This window comes from Ursus arctos, chromosome X, assembly GCF_023065955.2.
Source record: "Ursus arctos isolate Adak ecotype North America chromosome X, UrsArc2.0, whole genome shotgun sequence".
Taxonomy (NCBI): Eukaryota; Metazoa; Chordata; class Mammalia; order Carnivora; family Ursidae; genus Ursus; species Ursus arctos.
Window position 1 is genome coordinate 94565986 of NC_079873.1, and position 17824 is coordinate 94583809.

At 49.1% G+C, this 17824-nt stretch overlaps 1 protein-coding gene across 2 annotated transcripts in view; it reads right to left on the minus strand.

Moving 5' to 3' along the window:
- TMEM255A (transmembrane protein 255A) overlaps positions 1 to 17824 on the minus strand; it is a 49660-nt gene that overhangs the window by 14357 nt on the left and 17479 nt on the right. The window contains exons 4-8 of one of the 2 annotated variants that reach the window (XM_057314073.1): positions 16991 to 17080; positions 11161 to 11229; positions 9873 to 9944; positions 9351 to 9439; positions 907 to 1069 (exon numbers count right to left, since the gene is read on the minus strand). In XM_057314073.1, the coding sequence (XP_057170056.1) occupies positions 907 to 1069; positions 9351 to 9439; positions 9873 to 9944; positions 11161 to 11229; positions 16991 to 17080 (483 nt within the window). The remainder of the gene's footprint in view (positions 1 to 906; positions 1070 to 9350; positions 9440 to 9872; positions 9945 to 11160; positions 11230 to 16990; positions 17081 to 17824) is intronic. The other variant, XM_026520505.4, reaches the window with a different exon arrangement.

Genomic DNA, 17824 nt, shown 5'->3' on the forward strand with positions numbered 1-17824 from the left:
CTCTGCGCTGGGTGTGGAGCCTGCCTGAGATTTTCTCTCTCCCTCTCCCTCCTCCCTCCACCCCCACTTTTGCGCACTCTCTAAAAAGAAAAAAAAGAAAGTAAAAAAAGAGAAAGAAATGCTTGTATGAGAGAGGAAGAGAAAAAAGAGAGAGGCAGACAGACTGGACGTGAGAAGGGAAGGAATTCTCTCGACCTGGAGTCACCAGCAGGAACGCTCAGTAACTTCCTGTCAGCCAGGCCCTGCTCTGGAGTGTGTTCTTTTCCCTTGTCTTACCCCCCCTTTCACTTTCCATTGCTTAGCCTTTTGACACTCCAAGTTCAAATTACAAACTGCCTTTCAGGTTCCTGTTCCTCAGGGAGCCCAAAACGGGACAGAAACAGCCCGGGGCTTAGCGGCTACCTGCCTCGTTTCTGGGGTCAAAGGAAAACCCCTTTTAGGCACAAAATAATTCCCTAAACACATGTGGGACACCTCTAAAGCACCTCTCAATCCTGGCTGTGGAGCAGGACCACCTGGGGAACTTTTAAGAATATGGATGCCCGGGCTTCACTTTACACCGATTAAATTAGAATCTCTGGAGGAGGGGTCCAGGCATCGGGGCTCTTTTAAGCACCTCAGGTGATTCTCTTTTAATAGGAAGCCAGGTGGACAACCGTGTCTCCTCACCCCCGCCCCCAGAATGTGCCTCAAGAACACAGGCAACCCACGTTAACAAGCAAGTTTTGCACACTAACGGCATTGCCCGGCTCCTTCACCTTGAGATGTGTGACGGCGGCCACCTTCTTAAAGCGATCGCTTCTGACTCCACCCTTCCAACAAGGGTGCCCCTTGCCTCCGACCTCCTAGCCTCCACCCTGGCCCCTGACAGGGGCCTCTGGAACGGGAAGGTGCTTCCTTCCTTACCATGTCCTTAAAGCCTCCAAGGACAGCGGCAGTGATGATGCCCAGGAACAGGCCGACGATGTTGAGGATGGTGGCAGACCAGAGCAGGTGATAGAGATGAATGATGTCCTGGCAGCTGCTGACGTCGATGTATTCGTAGTACCCACCGGTGATCTCCACGCGGCTGGACAGGGAGAAGCACACATCAGTCAGTCCCCACGGAGCAGGCTGTCCCCGAGGGCTTCGGCTACCATGCAGCTCAGAGAAAAGACAGGTGAGCGGGGGAGCTATGCTGAGGGACAGCATAGCCACAAGGGCACCGGGGGAGCGAGGCACTAGGATAAAGTGTGGTTTGCTGTTCATCCAAAAAACAAATTAAAAAGACCACCTCCTGCCTACCAGAGAGACACTTGTCACCATCACTAACAGAATATGTACGCCTATCTATCTATCATCATAGATGCTGATTGAATCTACGATTTTGAGAAACAATACAATTATAACAGCAAAAAGTGCTATGGTGCTTAGTATTAGTGTATATCGACGCTCCCTGCCAGGCACAGCGCAAAGCATTTTACACACGTGACGTCGTTGAATCTGTGCTGTTGAATATGGTAGCTACTAGTCATGCTTAAATTTAAATTAATTATTATGAAGTAAAACAGGGGCGCCTGGGTGGCTCAGTTGTTAAAGCATCTGCCTTTGGCTCAGGTCATGATCCTGGGGTCCTGGGATCGAGTCCCACGTCAGCCTTCCTGCTCAGCCAGGAGCCTGCTTCTCCCTCTCCCTCTGCTGCTCCCCCTGCTTGTGCTCTCTCTCTCTCTCTCAAATAAATAAAATCTTTTAAAAAAATTAAATAAAATAAAGTAAAACAAAAAATTCAGTTCTTCGGGCTCACCAACCACATTTCAAGTGCTCAATAGCCACACTTCTAAGAGCCACGCTCGTGGCTGGCTACTGCCCTGGCCGGAGCACACTGCATTCCCATCACTGCAGGAAGTTCTAGTAGACGGCACTGCAAGTCCTTACGCTACTCTATGAGGTAGGTACTACCACCATTCCCATTTTCCAGATGAAGAAACTGAAGCGCAGAGAGGTTAGGAACTTGGCCAAGTCGTGAGTGGTAAAGCTGCGATCTGACTTCAGGCTTCAAAGATTTCACCGTTTCCTCTTTCAAAGCAAAACAGCGACAAACACAAAAACAAGGTCCCAGAAAAGAACTGAAGCCAAGCTGCTGCCCAAAACCTCACCTCCTCGGAGAGGCCTTCCCTGGCCACTCAGTCCAAAGGCACCCCCACCCCTCCCCACCCGGTCACTGTCTCCCACGCTACTTGCCATGGACGGAATTGTGTCCCCCTCCAACATTCGTAAATTGAAGCCCTAACTCCCGATGGGATTGCATTCCAACACAAACAGGGCTTTTAGGAAGTAATTGAGGTTAAATGAGGTCAGAAGGGGGGAGCCCTAATCCTATAGGATTGATGGCTTTATAAAAAGACGAGAGAGAGAGAGAGAGAGAGAGAGAGAGAGAGAGAGAGAGAGAGATCTCCATCTGCACGTACCGAGGAAAGGCCAGGTGAGGACACAGGGAGAAGGTGGGTGTCTGCAAGCCAGGAAGAGAGCTTTCCCCTGATCCCCGCCATGCTGGCACCTGATCTCAGACTTCCAGCCTCCGGAACTCTGGGCGATGAGTGTCTCTTGTTGAGGCCACCCAGTCTAGGGTATTTTAGCATGGCGGCCCGAGCTGCCTGGTGCATTACCCTCCTTGAACGGCTCTCTCGCACTCACGCGTGACTGTCTGTCTCGCCCACCCGAATGTAAGCTCTACGGCAGGGACTCGGTTCGTTTTGTTCATGCTGTCCCTGACACCTAGCTGGTGCTACATACACACTTGTTGAGCTGACTCAGTGAAAGTTCCTGTCTTCTAGGGTGTTGCGAACTAGTTTACAACTTGGCCAATGGATCGCTAATCAATCTCCAACACTGTGGTTCTTAAAATGAAAGTCACCACCAAACGCCCTGGTGTCGGGATGGTTATTACACGGGACTCCCCTCTTATAAGAACCCTGGAAGTGAAAAAGGGAAAAAAAATTAAAGGTTAACCTCCAAAGCGAATCAGGGAGGGCTTGTTCACACAAGAAAAGACTTTCAAACTTCACAGATGATTTTATTTTATCTTAGGATTCTTTAAAATCCGTGTTTTCAGTGTTGTTGTTGTTTTTTTTCCTGAGGAATTGCCATCAGTGTGGTTACGGGACAGACTGCATCAGAACCATCTGTGTTTGTGTGTCTGTGTGCCTGCCCGTGTGTGTCACTGCGTTATTTGTGTGTGGGTGCGTATTTCTTTGAGAAAGAGATGCTTAAACATGCAGATTCCCAGGCCCAGCCCCAGGCCCACAGAATCTGGCAGAATCTCTTAGGGTGAGGCTCAGGGATCTGTGTTAACGAGCTCACTGATGTTTGAAACCTACTGTTTTATTTGTTTATTTTTTATTTTTAAAGGAAACTCTGCCCCCAATGTGGGGCTCAAACTCTTGACCCTGAGATCAAGAGTCGCACACTCCACCCGACAGAGCCCGCCAGGTGCCCTGGAAGCCAGTGTTTTAAAGAGAATACTTTCACAGTGAAATTTTAAAGGTGTCTTCATTCATCAGAATTTGAACTGGATTTCAGCATGTTCGGGCCATAGCTGGAGACCACCCATAAGCAGGAAGGGATACACAGAAAGCTTATTGCCTAAAGCTTAAAGACCAGTGGCTCTCTGCATACATCCGTGAACACGGAACTCCGAAGTAATTATTACTCATGGCAGGTAGAATATTTTCTGTTTGATAATATCAAATAAGAATATGTATATCTAGTTATCATCATAGATGTTGATCAAATCTATGATTTGGAAAAATAATATAATTATAATAGCAAAAAGTGCTATCGTACTATTACCTGGTACTATTCTAGGCAGTTAGCAAACACTAACTCACTTAATCTCTATAGTAACCCTATATAGTAGCGGCTATTTTTATCCCTGTTACATACAGATGAGAAAATCAAGGCAGAGACAGAAATTAATTAAGTAGCCAAGGTGAGATTTGAACTCAGACACTCTGGCCTTGAGTTTATACTTAACCATGACATTTTGCTGCCTCTCGAAATCAAAACCGAGCACCACGGGCATAAATCACTGTCAAATTGTTACTCTACCATTATTAATTATAACCAAACAAATCTAATCTCTATTTCCTGCTACATGTTTTCATATTACTTGCACATATCTTTTATTTTCTCACCAAACCTAGTAGAAAACCGTGAGCCATAACATTGGCTCCATAGCACCTAGGATATTAGACACTGGATGGAGAAATGATCCAGTAAAGAGGGATCGAGAGAGAAGACATTATCTCATCATCCTTTCAAAAAATTCTTGCTTCTGATATAAAATATGAACAGACCCCCTGTTTATTGGGATTTTAAGGCATTGCTCTCGAGAGTATCATTTATTAATAAAGAGATTGATGCAGTGAAAAGAAAGATAGCTTACTGCCACGAAGGGGTCCAGACAGGACTGCCGAAAGGCAGGCCCGTGGGTAAGGGTGAGTGTGGGGTTGTTGGGACACAGGAGAGGCTGGAGAGTCACCTTCTGACTTCCCCCAAATTATCTTTGTTTACGTCCCAACACGCAGAGGGCGGGCGGGAGCACCCTCAGACGGGCGGTACAGCACAGAAGACTGTCTGGCCCTGCGCAACTTCCTTAACTTCTCCAAGCCCGGGGGCTTTAATGAGAGAATGCCCGCGAGAGCTCCAGTCCAGCACACGATAAGAGCCAGCCTCTGGCAACGCGAACCTTAGAATCTTCTTCTTAAAGTCACTGACTCTTGAAAGGTGCAGACCACACCACCGTGATAGGTTACTGGTTTGTTTAAAAATATTCAATAATCTTATGTATTATGTCTGTTCTAGTTTGAGTGGGTTCAGCAGCCACCGAAGTATTTTTGACTTACGCATGAAGCAAAAGAACATTCATACTTAGATCTAGTTCAGGGTTTAGCAAATGAATGCGGTTTGTTTCTGTGTGAGATTCATGATTCCACTTGGTTGGGTCTCTAGGACCGCAAGCCCTCCTACCAGACCCTACCACTGCCCGATTAAGCGTCCTCAAAAGTTTTTAAAACTAAATCATTCATTTAATCAAAATCCTCCCATGGCTCCCCATTCATCACCTTCCAGGCAAAGGGTCCAAATTCCTCAGCCTGCCATAATCCGACTTCAAAATGGAGTCCACACTCCAGCTAGCCTGGAGCCCCCAGGAGCCCCAGCCTGGCCGTGCTGGCTACTTATTCCAAACCTAAGCTCAGATTTCTCTCCCTGCATAGAAGGGACTGCCTTTTGTTCTCTGCCTGTCCTAACCTTTCCCACTGCTCGAAGCTTCCATACCATCTCTCTAGTGTCTTCTTCAAGGACTCCAGTGCCCCATTCATTGGCTTCTCCCCCCCCACTCCGGACTCCCACAGCCTCAGTCTATTCCTCTTAGCTTGGCACTTTGCAAATGTCAATGATTCAGTTAGCCATTTAATCCGATGTTTATTGAGAGCCCACTCAGGGCTGAGGACTGTGCTGGGCGCTGAGGCTACAGCCAAGGTGGACGTAACGTCTCCTTCTAAATTGGAACCTCTTACACTTCTGCTGTGTCTCCCTCACTGCCCAGCACAGTGGTAGAAACATTGTAAGTCATCAATAAATAACCAGTGAATGAGTAACTGAGTTCAAAGACTGAGTGTGGCATTGATCATGAACTTGATTACCCAATACGGGCTTTCACCCTCTTGCTCTCACCTTGCTGGGTGTGCCCAGAGAAACAGATAACCTCTCTGTGTTTCACTCGCCGTTTAACAAGGGAGGAGGCAACAGAACTTGGATAACGCAGCAGGGCATCCTTCTGCTCTTCCACAGGGGCCTGGAACCATGGGAATCTGTGTGTGGGTCTCAGCTGCCCTCCCCACAAACCCCCCTGGTAGACTGAACTCCGTAAGGGTAAAATTATGCTTTCTCCCTACCTATTCTTCTCGAACAGTCCCTGGCACGTACTTCAGGAGCTCCATAAAAGTTTGTTGAAGGGAGGAACGAATGAAAGTAAGCTATGTGCTTTCGTTCTATTACCAGCTGAAGCGGTTCACCAGCCACCCCATAGCCTCCCATTTCCTTCAGGTGACACCCTGGAAACCAGCGATACTGACTTGACCTCTCCGAAGCCTGGTGAAGTACTCTGAGAAGCAGTGGCTGAGGAGCCGTGTCCTAGAGAAAGCCACCTTCTGGCACAAGGCTAAATGGAATAATCTATGTTTGGTATTAAAACCTCACAGCCTTGACGTCAAAGAAGGTCTGTGGGTTTGAGGGGACAGTAGAAACTCTGTTTCCATAGCGCTGTACAAATGACTGCCTGATGTTTTTGTTCCCACTTTTTTTTCTTGGCCTCCTTTCCAGGAAATGGACTGGAGGAGCTGGCAATTGATTAAAAATAGGTTTCGTGTGTGAGGAAAACAAATACACGCTCGGCAAAATTAAAGTCCCCGCGTCTGTAAGAATGCTTGCTGCTAGCTATATTTAGGCCTGGAGTTCAGGTCTCTTTGGCACTGGCTGGAAAAAGCCTCAGGTCAAGGAGAAACTTTTCCCTCTATTGTAAGATCATTGCCTCTTAAAGTCTCGTGGCCTTGGTTTCTGACCCCAACTGGGACTGTTTCCTGATGGAAAGTTCAGGAAGTCTTTTCCTAGTGGCTTTGCCTTTGGAAACTTAGCACTGCAGACAGGGCCTTGACTGATGCTCTGGGCATCAGGCAGGTGAAAACCATTTCCCAGCTTGAAGATCTTTAGGGACAAGGTCCCCATGACCCCTCTTAGTTGCCTAGTCCAATATTTTATCCTCCTGGTGAAAAGGGTATTCTTCTTTTTGGTACTTTTCAACAAATGTCACCCCTGTTTCATTAGGTCTTTACTCATGCCTGATCCTGTGCCGGGGCCTGGGGATATAGACAAGATGAAGTCATGTTCCTTGCCTCTAGAGAGCCCAGAGTTTAGCACCACTCCTCACAAAATTCCTTTAGAGCCTTGAAGACCATACTGGCATAACTTGCTTTAGGAAAGTAAGAAAGTCAGTTATTATCAAGTTCAGATTGACAGGAAGATGCACTGGGCTCGAGTCTCCACTTTCTTTCCTTTTTTTTTTTTTTTAAGATTTTATTTATTTGACAGAGAGACAGCCAGCGAGAGAGGGAACGCGAGCAGGGGGAGTGGGAGAGGAAGAAGCAGGCTCCCAGCGGAGGAGCCCGATGTGGAGCTCGATCCCAGAACTCCGGGATCACGCCCTGAGCCGAAGGCAGACGCTTAACGACTGCGCTACCCAAGCGCCCCTCGAGTCTCCACTTTCGGAAAAATTCACCGAAGGACTCAGCTAAATGGAATTTAAAGTAGGATTTAGTTTATTCAAACCTTTTCCAGCAACACACCTAATTGCAGAGAGAAAGGTGTGTCTGCAAGGAATCACTTCGCGAGGGCCCTCTTTTCCATCTCAGTCCGGCAGTGCTGGCCAGCTCCCAGACCCCACCCCCTGGGAGGCCAGGAAGTGGGAAAAGAGGGGGAGCAGGCCAGGGGAGGGGGAAAGCAGCGAGCCGGGTGGGGGGGGGGGAGGAGAGAGAAGGACAGCAGCAGGGAAGGGGAGGGAAGGGGAGGTAAAAGGAAAGATAGCAAAATAAGCCCAGTTCCCCTAGGACCGATTTTACATTCCTTTGCTCATTTTCGGAAGGATGAGCTCAGGAAGTACAATTATAGCCAGCTCTCCGTCACCGCTGTGAAGGAGGGGAGTCCTGTACAAGTGTTAGTTCTTATTACGACATGAATAATTGAACCTCCCAGATAATCCCCAAACCTCACTTGAGTCTTTAAGTTTCTCTTCCTCCGCCCGCCAAACCTTTTAACGAAATGACGCTAGTGCTAGGGAAGGAGGCTGGTGTGAGTTCCCCCCACGTCTCCTCCCTGCCTCCAGTCTGGCGGGTCTTGATCCTCAAACCAGAGAGACGGCCCCCAGTACCAAGAGGAGGGGTGGGAGCGAGGAGGGGGCTGCATCCATCTGACCTCTCTGGATTTAGCTCCATCCAGGCCCCCTCTGCCAACTCCTCCCTTCCTCTCTCCCTCTCCAGGCCCTTGGCGCCTCATCTTCCACGCTATAGCGTTCAACGGCTTACGGGGTCTGGGGTCGAGTCCAAGTTGCTTACAGGGTCAAGTCCAAAGTTATTCCTGTGGCCAGTGAACCTGCCATGATCGGGCCTCTGATGATAGCTCGGCCCTCACCTTCTACCCCCTGTCGAACTGCCCCTGCCCCACAACTGCTGGGAATACCCTCCCCACCTCTACCCTCTTTTGGTTTGTTTCCTAACTCCCTAGTGACCCTTCAAATTTCAGCTCCCACATCACCTCCTCCTTGACACTGTCCCCCAGTAACTCTGACATCAGTCATTTGGGTTGCCAGGGTCGCAAGTATGCCCACTGATCCCCACTCTACTTATCACACTCTGTCGTCACACGTCTCTCTTCCCTACTAGACTGTGAGCTCCTCAGCGGTAGACTCTGTATTCCTACCACCTAAATATGTTTTGAAAGAAAGAGTAAGTGATGTTTTTGCAATCAGAGGGCAGAGAGCCAGAGTGGTTGTGACAGGACTAGCACCAAGTCTGCTCCTGCCTCAGGGCCTTTGCACTTGCTGTTCCCGCTGCTTGAAACACTCTTTCCCCAGGTATCCACTTGGGTTGCCCTCTGGCTTCATTCAGGTCTCTGCACAAATGTCCCCTCCTCAAAGAGACCTTCCGTGACCACTCTGTCTCACACAGTACACGTGCTCCTCACCTTGTCACTATCTGCCTGCCACCCCTGCCTCATTTTTTTCTCAGACCTCTGATCAACACTTGGCATATTATATATTCATGCGCTATCAACTGTCTTCCCTAACGAAATATAAGCTTTATCAGGGCAAGGACTTTTATTGTTTGCTGCTCAATCAGCAGCATCTAGAACAGGGGAGGCCCAGAGAAAGTGCTCAATAACTATTTGTTGAGTGTTGCTGAACTTGGACTTAAGACAGACCTGGGTTTGACCCTGTCTCTACCATTTCAAGTTCTGTGTGACGTTGGGCCAGGTGTCTGCTTCCTCTGAGCCTCCTCTCAACATCTGTAAAATGGAGATAATCACCCTACGTACATCAGAGGTGAGGACTAAATGAGATCACACACTCCAATTCGGCACGGCTTTGTAGCACAGAGAAGGCAAGTAACACTTAGTAGCTGAAATCTGTTGACAGACCAACACCTTCCATTTCTCTGATCCGTCCTTGTGCCTTGTGCTCTGTCTTCCCGCCCCCGCCCCTTCTGGTCCCCCCTGGGGTCAGAGCGTTCTTCCCCCCAGCCTGGGCACTCAGCACGTACTTGCCACAGTTGTAGAGGTCGCAGCAGAAGCAGGTGTTTCCCCGGATGCGAGGTGTGCAGAATCCTCGGCTGAGGTGAGGGCAGTTCACCTGAGGGCACACACAACAGTGAGCAGGTGGGCTGGCAACGGACGGGGGCAGGACCCTCTGGGACTGGAAATGTGAGTTAGTGACTGATGGAGACGTTAAGGACGTTAAGGACGTATGGATGGCTGTCAGATGAACACCCCCACGCTGGAGAGGGATGGGGCCGGGCCCTGGGCTGGCTGAACTCGTGCCTGAGACAAGCCACCGAGGAGCCGGGGTGCATCCAGCCCCGGCCACAGACCTCAGCGCCCCATCCCTGAAGGGCAGAGATGCAGAGGAAGGAAGGACGGATGGAAGGACAGACGGAAGAACAAATGACAGCAGGAAATGAGGACAGGTGGGGAAGGGGAGCCAGGGGGCGGGGGGGGGGGGGAAGGGGGAGCAGAGCGGGAGGAAGACAGAGGGCCATCACATGCACTCTGAAGTACGATAGTACCTCTCGAGCTGCCTGGGTAAGGTTCCTCATAACCCTCGCGGAAGGAGAATTTTTGGTTGAGGAACTTATGACCTTATATAGGAAAAATAGGGTTAGGGGGACCAGGGTTACGAGTGAACCTATGGAAGTCATTATTAATATTTTCACAGTCACCAAGTTAATGCAAGAAAGCGATCACCACGAAAGCAAGAGAAGAGCAATGGTGTTTTCACACATCTCGAGTTTGCAAAAAATTTAAAACATAGATTTTTCCATTTACTGTCTTCCAAGAACTTTTCCAGACTCCCTTCCCCATACGGATGCAATGAAGTGCTTGTGAATGTGTTTTACTGTGTTATAGAGAATATTCGTAGTAAACGGGCACTTTTTTTTATATCGGGTCCTTCATGCAAATGCTCACTGCCTTTCTGATAAGCTGTCGTCACACGCACATTTCTCCTCGTCCCTTCGAACCCAAGGATAGTTAGAAAAACGGTAAATTTGTGATTGAGGGGGAACGTAGGGGGGCAGGTGAAAGGCAGAGCCATAATGGAAGTATTGGCCCTGGTGCCTTGGGAGCAGGGCCATCGCTTCCCCGAACTCCAAGGGCACCATTCATTGTATTTTACATCAAATAGTTTCGTATTCAAGGGCTCTCTGGGCTGGGGGTGATTATTGTGTGAGCGCCGAGCAGGCAGGGGGTTGGGTCACTTTCTGAAAATGCCCCGGAGCCGAACTTCACCTCACTGCCCACTGCCTGTGGTCCTGCGTGAGGCCGCATAGAACGCAAGGATTGCTGTGTGGGGCAAGAGAGAGAAGTTGCCGTGCAAAGTGACCCAGGCTTCTCAGTGACCCTCATTTGGCTTCCTGACTTGTCTTGCATGTGGGACTCAGGCTCTGCCTCCCTCGTCCAGACCCAGGGCTCTGGTGGGGCTCTTGCTTTTCTTCCAGCTGGGCACCAAATCTACGCAACAAAACCATCATCTGCAGAGCTGGGGGAGGGGCCTGCCCTGTGGCCTCTGCACTCATCTGTCCCTCTTGGGATCGAAGCCACACACTGAGAGGCTGCCTGCTGGGGTCACAGGGGCAGCCTGTGGCCACAGAGCAAAGTAAATCTGATTAGGTCTCATGAGGCTCCAACCTATGACCATGGCCTCATTAGCACGTGTGCGCTGACCGGCTGAACAAATCAACTACAGACACCTAGTGGCAAGCCTTAGGCCCGTGAAAAGGAGGAAAAGAAAGGGGGTTTCAGGCAGAACAGAAGACTTTCCCAAAAGGTAAGGCATGCAGCCTCATTCTGGCTCACCTCCTCAGCTTCCTTCTGGGACGTCTTGGGGACATAGTGGCACCGGTTAGCATAGAGTGGTTTCAGATCCTGAAAAGGGAAACAGCAAACCAAAGAGTCTGTTTTGGAAAACAAAGCAGCAAGTGCTCTGACTGGTAATAAAAAATTTGAAAACGTGCATGTGCGCACACGCGCGCACGCGCGCACACACACACACACACACATACACGCACGCGCACATGAGCAGGCAGTTCGTTGGGTTAGTTTCTGAAAGCGGCCCATCAATGAAGCCCGAGAACCTGAGGGTTAGATACAAATGTTCTCATAACTGCTTTCCACTGGGGCACTTGGTTAATGAGAAATTGGGGAATTAATTGAGAATTCGGTTCCTTGAAATGTCCTCTCTGATTTTCTTGTATTTCTAGTCTTCATCTTCTTCCCAAGAGTCCCTGGGGAACAAGATGCAGGACTCTTGCAACATCGTACTCCCAAAAGGAGGGAGCCCAGCTCCGACATGAGATCTCATTATCACCTGAGGACAGGACTCGGGCTGGCGGACATGTGCTCCCTGCTGTCATTGCCACGGCTTTTCCAGAAGGAAGAGCTCAGGAAGCAAGCCCCAGGGGGATGAGCAGCTACTGGGACTGCTGTAGGTTTTAACTCAGCTGAACTATGAGCCATTTTCACTCAACTACACAGATTAAAGACCGTGACCTCCAAAAATACTGCGAAAGCCCAAAAGACTAACATGGGGCTCAAGGACAGTTGACTTACCCTCCTGGCTTGGCCCGCTTCCTGGCGAGGGAGCTCTCAGGCCTGGGGGTTGGGGTAGAACAGACACAATCCAGCACTGCCCAGGGACTTGCAGGCAGGGGGTGCTGTTCACTTTTGGGGTGATGATAAACATCCCCCAAGGGGCAGGGGGCTTTGGCCAAACGCGGGCTAGGATGGGACAAGCAGTTTATGCAAAGCAACCCGCAGGGTTTGGCCAAAGCCCCCTCCCTCCTGCCCCCACTTTTCTCACCATTTTCAGTAACCCCGGTGCCTGCTTTACCCACCCATGATTTGCCAGCCCTGTTCCTGACACCCCAGGGCCTCCAGCCCCCAGCCTGCGGCCCCATCGAGGACCTAGGACTTTCCCTCAGCTGCTTCTGCGTGAACTTCCTGTCTGTGCAATGTTGGCTCGGGCAGGAGTCGGGCTGGAAAGGAATGAGGGTTCTTGAGCTGGTACACAGCAGGGTTTATCTTCCGTGTCTGGGGGACAGCAGCGGCCCTTATTATCCTGGGGAAGGGGAGGCTTGATGTGCTGGCCACAGCCCTCCTGACCTCCCGGTTCTGCCAAAAGCGGTCAGCCACCCACTGCCCTAAGTGAAGACAGACACGTTTACACGTGATGGTTGCCCACGGCTGCCTCTGGCAGCTCATCTGCATTGAGACCCCAGTCGGGAGGTAGGAAGAAGTCACTCAGCTCGGGCTCGGCAGCCTTTTCAATCTGAAGGGCTACTGATTCCAGAGTGAAGACATGGAAATGAAAATTGCTTCATGGTGAGCGGTTACTCTGTGCCAGGCTCCCTTGGGGCGGTTCCCACCTGTCCTTTCATATGGCACTCAGACGAAGCCGGACAGGGAGGTTTCTGTGCCATCCAGCTGAAGGGGAAGAAACTGGGACCCACGAAGGTAAAGCGACTTTCCTGGCTGGCTAATGGCCGTGTTAGGGGGAGCGGAAGGGAAGGAAATAGGAGACGAGAGAGAAGGAACAAGACATATTTAGAGGGGTGTGTAAGAAGGGTAGGTCTTGAGAGGAAGCTCACACGCCCCCAAGCCAAAGGACAGGGCGAGAGGGTGCTGAAGGACTCCAAGAACAGAAAAGGCTGGCTTTACTCTGGAAAACAGTGTGGAAGTCCCTTAAAAAGTTAAGAATAGAGCTACCCTATGACCCAGCCATTGCACTACTGGGTATTTACCCCAAAGATACAGACGTAGTGAAGAGAAGGGCCATATGCACCCCAATGTTCATAGCAGCATTGTCCACAGTAGCTAAATCGTGTAAGGAGCCGAGATGCCCTTCAACAGATGACTGGATTAAGAAGTTGTGGTCCATATATACAATGGAATATTACTCAGCTATCAGAAAGAACGAGTTCTCAACATTTGCTGCAACATGGACGGCACTGGAGGAGATAATGCTAAGTGAAATAAGTCAAGCAGAGAAAGACAACTATCATATGATTTCTCTCATCTATGGAACATAAGAACTAGGATGATCGGTAGGGGAAGAACGGGATAAAGAAAGGGGGGGTAATCAGAAGGGGGAATGAAACATGAGAGACTATGGACTATGAGAAACAAACTGAGGGCCTCAGAGGGGAGGGGGTGGGGGAATGGGATAGACTGGTGATGGGTAGTAAGGAGGGCACGTATTGCATGGTGCACTGGGTGTTATACACAACTAATGAATCATCGAGCCTTACATCGGAAACCGGGGATGTACTGTATGGTGACTAACATAATATAATAAAAAATATTATTAAAAAAAAAAGAAGAAAAAGCTGGTTTTAGGGGCGCCTTGACTGGCTCAGCAGGTAGAGCATGTAACTCTGGATGTCGGGGTTGTGAGTTCGAGCCCCATGTTGGGTGTGGAGATTACTTGAAAGTAAAATCTTTTAAAAAATACATTATTTATTAAAAAAAAGAAAAAGAAAAGGCTGGCTTTAGCCCACCCAAGAGGTGCTAGGGTCCAAAAGTGCCTTTCATTAAACTGGCCAACAGATATCACCATACATCAATAAAGCCTTCCTCCTCAAAACTCTCTGGGTGTCAGTGAAGACTGGCAGATATCATAGGCTAGGCACAGTGTAAGCAGAAAGGTTTTCTTAGAGATTCATCCAGCCTTACCCCAAATCCCTGAGTCAAATGCTCTACTGTAGGCCACTAACTGTAGGAAGTACCGAGGGCCTGGAGTCAGAGACAGGTAGGTGGTCATTAGAGGAAACTTCCAGTAAACATAACTGGATTTCCCCCCATTGCCTCTGACGGAGGCCAGTGATCAAGGAAATGCAAATCAAAACCACAGCGAGGTACCACCTCATTTTCACCAGGATGGCTAGAATTAAGAAGTCAGGTAGTAAGAGTTGGCAAGGATGGGCAGAAATTGGAGCTCTCATACATACACTTCTGGCGGGACTGCAAAATGGTGTGGCTCTTTTGGAAAACTGTCTGGTAGGTCCTCAAAAGGGTAAACATAGTTATCATATGAGCCAGCAATTCCACTCCCAAGTAGATACCCAAGGAAAATGAGAGGAGACGAGAGAGAGGAACACGGTCACACGGTACATGAATGCCTACAGCAGCGTTATTAATAAAAACCACAAGTTGGCAACAACCTAAATGTCCACCGGTGAATGCACAAAGAAAACGTGGTATATCCATACGATGGAATATGATCAGGCCATAAAAGGAAATGAAAAACATGCTACAGCATATGGATGAGCCCCGAGAAAATCATACTACGTGAAAAGAAGTCAGATCGCAAAAGACCATAATATTATACGATTCTATGAGTATGAAAGGTTAATTGATATAGGGAAATCTGTAGAGAAAAAACAGTAGCCTAGTGGTCGCCTAGAGCTGAGGGGAATGGGGCATAGGGAGGTGAGAGCCCAGAATATGGGGTTCCTTTTGGGGGATGATGAAAATCCTCTAAAATTGATGTGGTGATGGTTTGCCCGTAACAGTGAAGATACTAAAACCCGCTGAATTGTACACTTTAAGTGGGCGAATTATATAGGATGTGAACTACATCTCAATAAAGCTGTTTAAAAAAAAATACACATCAGGGTTGGGAGGAGGAGGGAAAAGGAGGAAGCCATTTTGGCTCATGATGCCATCAAAATCTACCGCAGGCTTCTTGGCCACTAGGCCTCTGTTACCATGGAGACCACTTCAGAGTGAATACTCCTTGTCAAATGGAGATAATAATGCCTGCCCTACATATCTCACAGGATTGCTGTGGGCCTCCAATGAGATAATAGATGGAAAGGCACATTGAAAAGCTAAATGCGCTTCACAAAAACAAGGCATTATTGTTATTAAGATGGCTCCTGTTGAATACAGAAGAGCACACATGCTGTAATTGCCTGGAACAGTACACAAATAGGTGTGTTCTCAGAGGGTGACACGCAGAAACGCTAACACTTGCTGTGTGAGGGTGGTGGGCTTGTGGATATCACAGGCTCCCATGTGTCACTGGCCTTTTTAGGAGGAAAACCATGGAGAACATGGCTGCCCTCAGCTAATATCGGAAGGGATGGGTCTGATGTCGGGCCTACATTTAAAATCTTGGCCCTGAAAAAGAAAAATTGGGCCACGAGCCTCCCTCTCCCACCCCTGCTTCTGCCCCCTGCCCAGAAATTATCTCCTGAGACACCAGTTCGGAGACTGTTCGTGGGGCAGCACTGAGAGCATGAGTTCTAATCTCGGCAAATTGACGGACTGACTCTTACGCCGTCGGGGGTGTGGGGGGGTGTTCCAAGAGCAAGTTGGAATTGAAATACTAATGTCAGATCATCCTTCCCCAGATCCAACCATACTCATGCCACTGCCTGGTCACAGGGCGACCAGTTCTATTAGCCAATGTCATTGATCCACAGAAGATTCTGGTAATACAATTCTGCTCTAAATCGGCTGTTTTGGAAAACAAAACATTTCCGACTAGCTCATGAGATGTTTTCATTTTCCATGCTGATTCAGTAGGAATAAAAGGAGTATTTGTGCCTGTTGTGGGGACCCAGTAAGTTGTGGTGGCTCGCTTTTGATTTTGGTTTGTGGGTCAGATCAGGGCTGTGTTAGGACCTCCCTGGGACCTAACCGCTTTTGCTTTTGTGGGCCCTTCTCTCCATTAAAAGATATTGAAAATGATATTTTCTTTATTTTAATTATATCTAATGACTGCATTGGTATCAAGGCAAATCTATTTATATGTGAAATCTTCTCCTTGACCTAAAAGCTCATCGCTTTTCTACTGATTTGAAAAGAAATGATAATATTTTTATGAAACCCCTGAAAGTACTATGGGTCATAGGCACTGTGCCTGTTGTGCCTAATGGAGAAGTCAGCCCTGGCAGAATTGTCTGGAATAGCGTGATGGAAAGTACTAAAAGAAGGGTGAGGGCTCCCGTGCAGAGCTGCATGGGAATGCCCTGAATCCCAGGCTTCCTCAAAGAAGAGCCCAAGTCTGGGTTTCAGGAGTAAAATGGCCTTTCTCCAGGCGCAGCTTTGAGGATTTGGCCCCTAAACTCCAGGACTGGGCTCTGAGTGGAAGCTTCTAGCACTGGGGTTTTCTCTGGCCCCCAATTACATTACTAAAACGCCAAGCCTTGTTGTCGGAACAGCAAAGTTCAGGAATCTGAGAAGAGGAGACTCTGTCCTCATGGTCTGCTCTTGTCGCTGTTGAAACCTCCAAGGCTCTCAGCACTCTCAGCCTTCCCGCTTCTCCCTACCTCCTCGCCCCCAGCGTCACCTCCAAGCCGTTCCCCTGGCCCCAGTGTCCTTGCCTCTGCCTTTCCAAATCTCACTCACATGTCAAAGGTGATTCCGGGAAGCCTGTCTTGGCCACTGGAGTCCAAGAGAAACGGCTCCGGCACTTAGCGTTTATACCCCCAGCTTAACCCGGGTTGTCTAGATGACCCCGTCCAGCTGTGTCCTCATCTTGACGCTCAGCGACTTGAGACAGGGATCCTGTTTTCTCCCTCCTCTGTACCCGTCACAGCCCTTAGCACACACATCCCGCACACACTCCAGGAAACCTTGCTCTATTGCACGCTTCCTCTAACCCGGGACTAAAAGTACTCACAATGTGTCTGGCAGCAAAGACCCCATCGACGATGGCACAACAAAAGGCCGCAATCACACCGAAGCTGATAAAGACGATAGAAGCCACCAGCTGTGAGGGGGGGACACAAAACACAAGTGTCTGTTAGCCTTCCCCTCTGGCTGCTCCTGGAGACTAGAGGATCCCCAAGAGAATGCCAGCCAAAGCCCAACTCTGGCCTGCCGCCCCATGGCGGCACTTTTTATCAATCACTCAGGATGAGTGGGAGCTGGGGTGGGGGGAGGCAGGGTTAGGGGCCACCAAAGATGTTTTTTACATTCTCAGGGCAAGCTAAGAAAATCACTCGGTGAGTCTGTGAGTACCAGATCAAGAGGAGGCTTTGCTGGTATTGAGCATATGTCTGTGGAGGAATATTCTATCCCTGTGGAGGAATTGGGCTGTGTGGCCGGCTCTTCCATCCTCAGACTCAGAAAGATGTTGGACCTTTGACGTCGCGTAGCCCAACCCCGTTTTATTTATTGTGGGGTTGGAGGCTCAAAGAGGGGAAGTGGTGCACCCGGGCTCCCCATCCAGTCTACAGAAGAGCCTGGTGCCCACCAGCTCCCGTTCAGGGCTCTTCTCAACCCCTCACCGTGGGCAGTGATGAAGACAGGGACGATTCTGAGGCCCCACACAACGCCACCTAGCCTTCTGCATGGTTGAAGAAGGAACATTCAACTTAGTAAGATTTAAATATCAAAGACATCTCCCAAGGGTGGAATTCTCTGGAACTGATCAATTCTGTGTATAGTACATACAAAAATTTTTAAGAAAAATGTTTACTTGAACCAGACTGCCCTATACTCGGATCATGTT